The sequence below is a fragment of the Megalops cyprinoides genome, chromosome 17, assembly GCF_013368585.1.
Source record: "Megalops cyprinoides isolate fMegCyp1 chromosome 17, fMegCyp1.pri, whole genome shotgun sequence".
NCBI lineage: Eukaryota > Metazoa > Chordata > Actinopteri > Elopiformes > Megalopidae > Megalops > Megalops cyprinoides.
Window position 1 is genome coordinate 17,646,337 of NC_050599.1, and position 10,192 is coordinate 17,656,528.

The window sequence follows — 10,192 nt, forward strand, 5'->3', positions numbered from 1 at the left end:
GAAAACCATTTGTTTTGTATACAATAATGATCTTGATAGAATCAAAGGAAGCTGCAACATTAATATTAGTTTTATAAGTGTTTTTTTTATTTGCAGATTTAATGGTAATTGAAGCATAAACCTTCCTCAAACCATTTTTTCTAATATTTGTAATGAAGGCACTTAAAAAATGAACTGGCAAAAGTCTCTAGTCAGTTTTTTTCTCCATAACAGAGCAAATTTACAAATATTACACTTTTTTTTTTTTTACATTTTTTTGTCCTTAATGAAAGTTTTACTTTCATTGTAGGTTTTACATCACTAAGTCAAAATTTATTACAATAAGTAGACTTTCTGCATACACTACATTTCCCCCAGCACTTTCTGCTTCAAGACTTCATCAGTGTACTTGTCCCCACACCATTAACATTCTCTGCCAAATGATGCGCACAGGTTAATGAGCTTGTATGCAAATGAGTGCAAATGTATTCCCACTACACCTGGGTAATAATTCCGGGGGGGAGGGGGGGGGGATTGGAAGTGCTTGGGGTGTTTCGCAATGACAGACTTCTCCAAAAAACTTGACACAAGTATTGTTCAGCTGGTACTTCAGAAAAACATTCCAGTTGTGATGGTGTCAGTTCTGTGAGACGCAAATTAATCTACATGCTCGTACTGCCCAGAGGGTAAGGGCCTTCTCAGGAAAAGATGAATCCTGTTAGAGTTCAACCTGTGATTATTTCTAATGGGTACAGTTTGCTGTCACACTGGTGTCTTCAGTTGTGCATAGTGAATGGGGAATATAAGGTAGCTACCGGTAGTATCTCAACAAGGAAACCAACATGGATCTCCAACAGGCTACAGTACCTGAAGCAAAGTGATTTGAAAATGCTTGCGACAGAATGCATAGAAAGCACTGTTGGAGAAATGATATGCATAGGATGTGGGGTTTGATTGGATGCATCCATTGTCTTAAAGACAGTGATTTTTTTATGTCATTGTCCTGCCTTTATTTTACAGTTTATACTGTGAATATGACTGTTGAAAAGATGCCCCTTTTGTGTACTGCAATGTGCTGTATGTGTTTCTAATGCTTAAGAAATGACCACTAAACATTTTTGTAAATAAACATTTACCTAGCACTTTCCTTGTGTTTATGCGTTTTATCATCCACAAGCATGTTTTGGAATGACACCTGGGTCAGCAGGTCAGTTAGATACATACGTGTGTCAGTGAGCACAGTACATTTTTGTACCTGGTAGATTGGACTCGTGCTAAGTTTAAGATGGTAGCTGTAGTGTGTTGGTGCTTATGTGTGTCTACATGACGAGGACATGCTTCCTTTGATGGGCATGCACTGTGCCCTCCAGGGCGTCTCTGTACTGGCAGAACGGGACAGGGACACATCGTGGGGGAGAGAGACGACCCGCCCTCACCAGGTCACAGAGAGAGGACACCATGGACTGCAGACGATGTGGGTCTGGGAGCAACAAACAAACACACAGTGTAACGCTACAGCAACAACGTGCTGTGGGATTGTCAAATGCACATTTTAAATACAATGCCGCCTAGGTCAGATATGAAGAACGGTTTGAACTGTTAAACAGTATGTACTCAGTGATGAACAGTCGACCTCATGAATGTCAGAGGCTGTTCAGCTTTACCTCCACGGGTGTTTCTTTTCCACTGGGTCATCCAGAATCCTCGCAGAGTGATGTTTCTGAATATTAGGACTTTCTGTTCAGAAACAGATGTAATAGGCATGTATCAAGCATTGTGTAGATTCATATCCCATTTTCCGCTGTGTTTTAAATAATTTTTTACTCACGGCCGGAAGTAAGAGGGGTTTCTTTGCCATTCCTCCATATGTCACTAGCGTTGCCCCATCACTGTGCGGAGACATGCAGATCTACTTAGTAATGCTATGCACAATCTTAAGATTGCCAGGTCTGATATTTTGTACAGAATGGTAAAAAAAACAAAGGCCATAAATGCTCATAGACCTACATTAGTGTTGTTTGCATCTTGTGTACAGCTGTCCAGCAGTGGACAAATGCTACTCTATGATGCCACCCCCAGATAAAGACGGTAGGAATCCACTCATAACCTACTCCAGGTGGGAGAGGAGCAGTCCTCCACTTTGCCCCCCAACACAGTTCAGGCCCAGTTTTGGCTTCGGGACTTTCTGAAACACAAAAATGTCAAAGGGCCTTCCTCAGTGTTCTGGACGTTTCTTCACAGAAACAGAAATTAATGAATGAGCTTCCCACTACTGTCAGAACAGCCATCATCACTGTCATCACTGTCCGTTTTTCAGCACAGACTCATAGACCCAGCCATTCAGAGTACAGCTAGGCTTAACTAACTAATCCTTCCCCTTCCTACAGTAACATTGTGATAGAAGCTATTAGTTGTAAAACACATGAATTAGAAGATAAAAGCCTAGGGGTACATTAAAGCATTGCAGTGGAAAAAGCTCAGTGGTAAAGACATAGTAGTGATACAAATATGTGGCAAGACAAACCCGGTTGCTGGAAAATGGCAGTAATTGGCATTTCCCCCCACCTGCAGGTAAATGGTTTTCTTTTAAGATGAAGCTGTGATTATTACGTTTTTCTCGGCTCCCCTCCCTTTCATGTCACCTGCACTCTCACCTTGAAAATTGCCTCCATCTCTGAGCTCTGCAGAGCCTCTTCTGTGACAACGTAATCAGCCCCCATTGACATCAGCTCCTCCACCAGGTTCTGTCGGTTTGGTCTGGGACCAGAAAGACACTTAGGGGTAAAGTTCTTTAGGGTGCCACTTGAACTCTTGATTGAAAGGTTAGGTGAAGCCTTTTAATTAGGGGACTGAACAACTGTGGGCACTCCTTACCTGTCTCTGATGACATTGATGGTCCTTACGCCCATGTTTGCAGCGACCTGAATGACAGCTTGTCCCACTGCACTGTTGCCTCCATTCTGAATAACAGTGTCCCCTAGCGGCAGGATGAGTAAATATTAAGTAAATTCCTCTGTTGTGTACCGCTCAGCTTCTGTGAATTCACCCGCATGGCTGTCACTTACGAGGTCAGTGTATAAAGTGCTGTATATTTGGGTGAATTTAGACCTGGTATTATTGGTGTGTGATCAGCCGTGATGGTATAGTCATCCGGATATCCCGCGCGCATTTACATCAGGCATTAATGCGTCCTAAATACGTCCCTGTTGTCCGCATTGTCATCGGATTACTCATTTGCCTCGGAACGAGGAAACCACAGGCTGACATGTGGAACGGTGGGCGTAGTTAAAATAGTAGGTTAACCAACTCATAATAAACGCAAATAGCATGATAAACATGACTTTTATTACTGTGAATTACATAGGTCCATTTACCCTCTCCCAATTACCATAAGTACTAATTATTAATTATAATAATAATAATTAATTAATTCGCGTCGTTTCTTGCATTGCTGTTTCCACTAGCCTAGGGCGGCGCAGGTTTAGGATTACTGCTACTGTAACCATATCGAGTACATTTATCATTACCCAGGAGGAGTCCTGCTTTGGAGAATAAATATATGCATACAACGAAGACGTAAACAACGCAGATGCAAAGCCGTTATTGATCCATACAGCCAGCAAGCATCTCGTTTTGTCACTGCTCTAGGTACGCGTGTCCTCAATTTTGATGCACTAGCTAAATATGCATAGTGGGTTTTACCATATGTGGGGGTTGTAAGCGCGGAAGATTTTCAAAGAAGTGGGGTTGTAGGGTGACGTAAACTGACATATTTTTTCGAGAGCTGGAATAATTTACACTCTCGAAAACGTTTACTCCTCACCAAGGGCCTCACAACGCGCTTTCGACTACCCCAGGAGGTGAGTCTGCAAATCCAGTCTCCTTCGGATTTAAATGCCGATAAAGATTCGATTTTGCCCAACGTCCGATCAGGGATGTATCTTAATACCAGATGTAAATGAGGTTGCTGTATTATAAATATTTAGTAGTGTGCAAACATAGGTATGTATAAACCATGCTGCACCACTGTCATACTAAACACGGCCACGGCACTGTGGTAATAGATTTACACACCTGGTCGCAGGTGCTCAAAGTCGTGCAGCATCCTGTAAGCAGTGCAGGGGTTCACCCCAATGGTGGCCGCACCCAGCAGGGTGATGTCACTGGGGACCTTGATGACATCAGCTGCGTCACACACCACCTCAGTCCTCCACGTCCCTTCAGAGTGATACAGAATGATGATACTGCGTACCTTCAGCATGCAGTCACCCCTGCAAAGTGGCTCATGACTTTCTCTCTTCAAAGCTGCTCACAATATAATCATCTTGGATTCTCTTTGGCATTCTGTAACTGGCTTGACATACTCTGTTAGGATAGTCATGTGGTGTCTTGTTTTTATCCAAAAGCATAGACGTGCCAATGATACACTTTTATTTTGTTATTGAACAAAAAATACTTTTTCTGCTCTAAAGGAGTCCTGCTGAGTATCTGAAACCAAACATAGTATGACCCTGTGTTTGAATCCTTTGATTTCTTACCAAAACCTGCATCCACAGGGATCACCCAGTCTCCTGGACTAAAGCAAGTTACTTCGCTGCCAACTTCAACCACCTCCCCGACTCCTTCATTTCCTCCAACAGCAGGGAATGGAGGCAGGATTGGATAAGTCCCTGCAGGTAGTCAGACAGACACCCATTACTCCACATGAGCCTTGCCGTATTTTTGAACAGTGCTGGTTATGTTCATTGAAAGATTAAGGCTGAGCGCTGTACCACTGAATGTCTGCCTATGCTCTGTACTTACAAGATATCGGAGAATAGAGATAATATGAATATGATACTGAAAGGAATAAAAAGTTTTCTGAAACCTCAAGGTTTCAGAAAATATCAGCCAATGAAAAAAAACACTCTTTTGGCCTCATTATGGGTAGAAATGGCCTGGTATGATCTCTTGTCTATGACTGCTGACCCAAGATGCCTGCATACAGAAATACTGTACCTTGGAGCATATTGATGTCTGCTGGATTCACTGGTGCTGCCAGCATCTTTAGTCTGACACAATGCTGACCCACTGCAGGTAAGGCCCATTTCTCCATCCTTAGGAGAAGAGATACCATGTTAGACAAAGTGTATCATAGATCAATAGCTTTGTTATGTTCACAGTTATGGAACAGCTTTATTCATTGCACAGTGAGACCTAGTATTTAAATCATTTATATATATAACTATTTTATAATACAAGTAGAAAGCAGTTATATTCCAATTCTAGTGCATTTTGGGCAAGTGAAGTGAAGCACATGGAAGCTGAAGAAATAGTGCCCTCAGGTGGTTAGTTGTGGAGTTGAACATGCAATCAGCTCTGTATTGCAGCTACATTCTTTATTCTAAATTGTCTTTTGTTGAACATACACACACACACACACACACACACACACATATATATATATATATATATATATATATATATATATATATATATATATATATATATGTATATATATATATATGTATATGTATTTATACAGACTAAGGGCAGATAAGTCAAAAAATACACACACACAGCAGGCAAATGGCCTACCACCATAAATATCCTAAATCAGTGACCACAAGTCACGTACCTACTTAAAAATAAGCAGCCACTGCTTTAAGATTGCAAGAATTTACCTAAAAACCTCAAATTAATGATTGCCTGTTTGCCTGTTTCACATTTGATTTTGCCAGATAAAAGCAGAAGTAGGGCGTGGTATGCCTGCTTTTTGTATTGGTAAGCATTAATCTGCCCCTCAGATGTAGAATCCTTGGCTTTACGGTGGCCACAGCTATGTTTGGTTTACTCTGAAAGAGGTTCAGGTGCCAAATACTTCTAATATAATATTAAAGAACTCTGACTTTTCAGCCAATCTTAAAGTTACTTCTTAAAAACAGTAACATCCAGATAGACCACAGCTGCAGGGGTCCCCCCCCCCCCACCCCCGAGCACAATCAACGTGTGTGTGTGTGTTTCCTTTGTGTGTACATTTTTGGATCACTTACCCTTTTATACTCCACAGTTAATTGCACCCTCATGTCATGGGAAAATGTTGGAAAACCCAATGTCATGTGATAACGTGTATTTCTCAATATAGCAGCAAAACTACCATTTTACCGGTTCCTCTCAGTCAACTCTCTCCTCTCAGCCCATGCCTATTAATGTTTGGTGTCATTGCAATGCTCATGAAGAGCTGAATGTAAAAATGAGAATCTTGAAAATATATCTGGTATTTCCAGATGTTTGAGTGTAAAGCACAAAAATAAGTCCTGAAGAAACTTCCAGGCACTCCCTAACGATAATTAATTATGCGTGGGTCAGGGAAGTGGAGAGAGCTTCTTCTTAAATCAGGCTTAGAACAGGTCTCGACACTCAGTCATTGCTCAGTCATCAGGTACGCTCAGTTTTTGCTTGTGCTCCATTCAATTTATCAGTTTCTCCTGCAACTTCTTGGATTTATGTCCTGTTATGTTTCAACAAAACACAGCAGCTATCATGTTGGAACAAGGAGACATATTTTAACTATCTAACAAAGATCTTACTGACAGTATTTGGTGTATGTTTGTGTGTGAAACATTTTACTGTAGAAAGGAGTAGGATACATTCAGAACAAAACTGAAGCTGCAGGCATTTGAGGAATAGGTTACCTTACCTGAGGGTGTCATAGTGAGGCCCGTGCTGTCTATACACCAGCGCTGAACAGGAGTGGAGCAGCCTCAGTGCTGCAGCAGGTCTGACCTGCCTCTCTCCCTGCCCCAGAAAGCGCACTGCAGCCTGGACCGTCCTGCACAGCATCTCTCTCATGACTCCAAGTGAAAATGAAAACGCTGCCACATCCCTGCTTTAAACTACCAGCTCACTTCCTTAATCCTGCCAACCATTTGCAACACCTCTATACTGTGGGAAGTATTTTCAGGCTGAAGAAAGAGTGTTTTTTCCAAGGTGTTTCATCATTCTTTATTGCTGTATAGTGGTTATTCACTTTGTGTTGCATAAACGCATATGACTGTATGACTGAATGAAAGTAGAATGATAAACTTGGTAATCTTCTGTTAACATTAAATAATTCTGCTGTTTACTGAACAAAGTATTTCATGAAAGAGGGTAAAAATGGGTAATAGCAAGATATTTGTTACTCAGGTCCTGATTGCTTGCTCTCTACACACAAGAACACTACCAGCAGTAGAAGATTTGTAACCTTAGACCTTATGTGGACGGGTCAGGTCTGGCGGCCATTTAAATTTTTGAGCTTCAGCCGAAAGTAATTTCTCTCCTGCTTGTATGCATTTCAGTTGTGACGACAGCTGTGAGTCAGGTTAGCTGATAAAAGCAGTATGTACAAATATTTTCTGTTATTTAGAGAAGGATCTTCTGTGGAGTTATATTGGCTGGAGGGAGTAGAGTGTCTCTTGGAGGTAAATGAATCCCAACCACAGAAGCTGGGTGATGTCATAAACATAAAAACACTTTCTTAGTGTTAGTGCTCTTAAAAGATGGTCATGCAGTGACACCTGAACATTCTTTTTGTTGACGACTGTATGTGGAACCAGGATTTCAAATGACTGAATATGTGTAAACATGCATTGAGTGCTGCAGATGCAAGAAGTTAAAGGACTCCTCCTGTTGTATGGATAAGTGTTTGTGTTCAAGGCCCTGTGTTTCATTCTTTTTTTGCCCGTTAGGGTCACCTTAGGCAGTTTAGGAGCCTGAGAATGTGTGTTTGGCTTGACAGACATTGGATAATTGGTTAACTGCCTAATTGATCAATCACACTTACCAGGTGATAAAAATGAGAGGTGCCACATGTGAAGAGAGAAAAGAGCAGGGAGCAATGACAGAAGGGTTGTGCTTGGTATATGCTTTGCACAACCGGTTTCCTTTAACTTACCTGTTTAACTGGTTAGGTCTTATTTATTCCTAACATCATGCAGGCAGCAACAAAGCTGTTTACTAAGTAAATAAGTAAAATTCCTGTAAATAAGAAATATTTTTTTAAGAAGTATTATTAGGATGGAAAAGGAATCTTACCATTCAAAAGGAACTCTGAATAACGAGCTCCTAGTCCAAGATCATGGGATCAGATATGACCCCCCCCCCCCTTTTTTAATTTGCGAGGATGTATTCACTTGTTTAAGTGAATGAGTATGATTGAATGAAATGGCACTAGGCAATGAACGGCACATCCAACCATGGCTCTAAATTTCTTAGAGCTCCTTACACTGAGTAGAGGTTGTATACCAAGTGCCCTGAGTTAATTCCAAACCAAGCCTCCTGAAATGCCCCTTATTTTTGTCATCAGTTTTATATGTTGAAACCATGGCTACACAGAGCAGGAAAAATCATTGCCTTCTATCTCAAACAGCCCTTCCGAAATTCACTAGGGGTTTGACTAGGACTCTCAAGGTCATCCATGAATAAGTGAATTTTGTTCTCAGCTGATCTATCTGGACATTAAGGGTGAAAATGATAAACCATATAGAGAGAATAGTTATCTAAGATGGCTTTTGTTACTGATTTTTTAAAAAGTATATATTTTTAGCAGTCCAACAAATTGTACAGGTATGTACAATTATAGGTCTGTATGTATGACAACAGTAACAGTATAAGTAGTGTCTTGATAAACACAAATTCATTAAACTTAAATGTTGCTGCAATACGCAGAAGTCTTTCTCTGGATGTTTCGGGGAACTACTGGTGATGAATATGTTACAGCACATGTGGCTTCCTCATTCTTAAGGGAGCAAAGTTTCCTCGTGACTGGATTTGTGTTGCAAAATGAATTCAGATGGGAAATGAAGTAGTGTAGAATGAGGAGGATCACAAGCCATGAGTTTGGCAATGTCAGACATGAATAAGGTGTAGCTAAAGAACTAAATTACCACTAGTTTACATTCACCACACAGTTAAACTGCAGGGTCGGGGACAGAAGGGCTTCTTCAGGCTATATTTAGGTAGATTAAAGGCCTGTGTGTGTGTTTGTGCTGATGTACTGCAGGTGGCAAAGGCCTACAAAAACAAATGTAGACTTCACCAGGACTCATGGATGAACTATGTTTCTCTCTTTTTCAAAAAAGCAGCTCATTGTTCTTTTAGGGGGCTGGGATTACTAGGTACAGCAGGGATCAAACCTGCAACCTTTTACTTACAATTCCTGCTCCATAACTACTATGCTACACAAACTGAACTTAGGGCACGCAGTGAAATTTGGGCGCAACGATAAAATGAACGGCTCTCAAGTACTCGGATCACTTCGTTCGTACCAAAGAGCTGTTCAAAAGACTCGGATCGGTCGCGAACGTAACATCACTAGTGCTGACTTACAGTTGTGTGAGGTGAGCACCTTGAGAGGCTCGCTGATTTGCTGTCTACTTTCCTTCAGCCTTACACACAAACTTGATCGACAGACAGACAGATAATATTCAATATCCTTTTCAACAACAGCTGAACAGCTGTATTCCATATGGAAGAAATGGAATGCTCTCCTGCTTGGTGCATCAGCAATTTTGATGTGGTCATTCTGTTCAGCCTGACATTGACAAGTCACACCAACATTGATCCAAGTGCGATCATTTTATTTACTGTGTTTTAGATAATAATGCAAGGACAACAAAATCTGCTTCCATCAAACATGTCATAAAGTAGAAGGTGTGTATGTATTGTCTAATTGTGTGACAATTTCCCTTTTGATGCTTTGTTAGGTGTAATGTTGCATTCAACTATTAACCTATTCCCTACTTGTTCCAAATGCAGCCGTTAGCCTATTCAAGATGTGGCAAGTATTTCCATAAGAGAACAACAAACTGTATTTTTGACTGCATTGTATTTGCAGTCAGACAGTTTTCATCACTGCAGTCCTTGTGCCACCTTAATTTAACTCAGTTATTCCTTTTGTACTGCAGTGTAACTATTTATGAGTGACTGGGTTCCACGTTCTACTGTAATGTTTCATATTAATCATCTGATGTCTGCTGTGCAAAGTGTGTGCTATTAACTGAAGCAGCGATGTTTCTTCACAGTGACTGCGTGACTAGTCTCAATAAACTGAGTGTTCTTCTTACGCTGGCTGCAACCACAGTGTTGCAGCATATTTTAAGTTTCACTGATCATCGTAGTGAGCATGGCACTTAGCATCTCTGTAAGCACAAGGAAGACACAGGAAGCATTTGAATATCATCAAAAAGGCCTA

General features: G+C 40.9%; 1 protein-coding gene across 1 annotated transcript; it reads right to left on the minus strand.

Moving 5' to 3' along the window:
• Positions 1–1,298: 1,298 nt before the first annotated feature.
• LOC118792697 (enoyl-[acyl-carrier-protein] reductase, mitochondrial) lies at positions 1,299–6,807 on the minus strand. The gene is made up of 10 exons (XM_036550598.1): positions 6,659–6,807; positions 4,978–5,075; positions 4,518–4,649; positions 4,054–4,197; positions 2,854–2,956; positions 2,634–2,736; positions 2,091–2,164; positions 1,808–1,868; positions 1,644–1,716; positions 1,299–1,459 (listed from the first exon to the last, which is right to left on the minus strand). The coding sequence occupies exons 1-10, from the start codon at positions 6,799–6,801 to the stop codon at positions 1,299–1,301; spliced, it is 1,092 nt and encodes a 363-aa protein (XP_036406491.1). The 5' UTR covers positions 6,802–6,807.
• Positions 6,808–10,192: the final 3,385 nt, after the last annotated feature.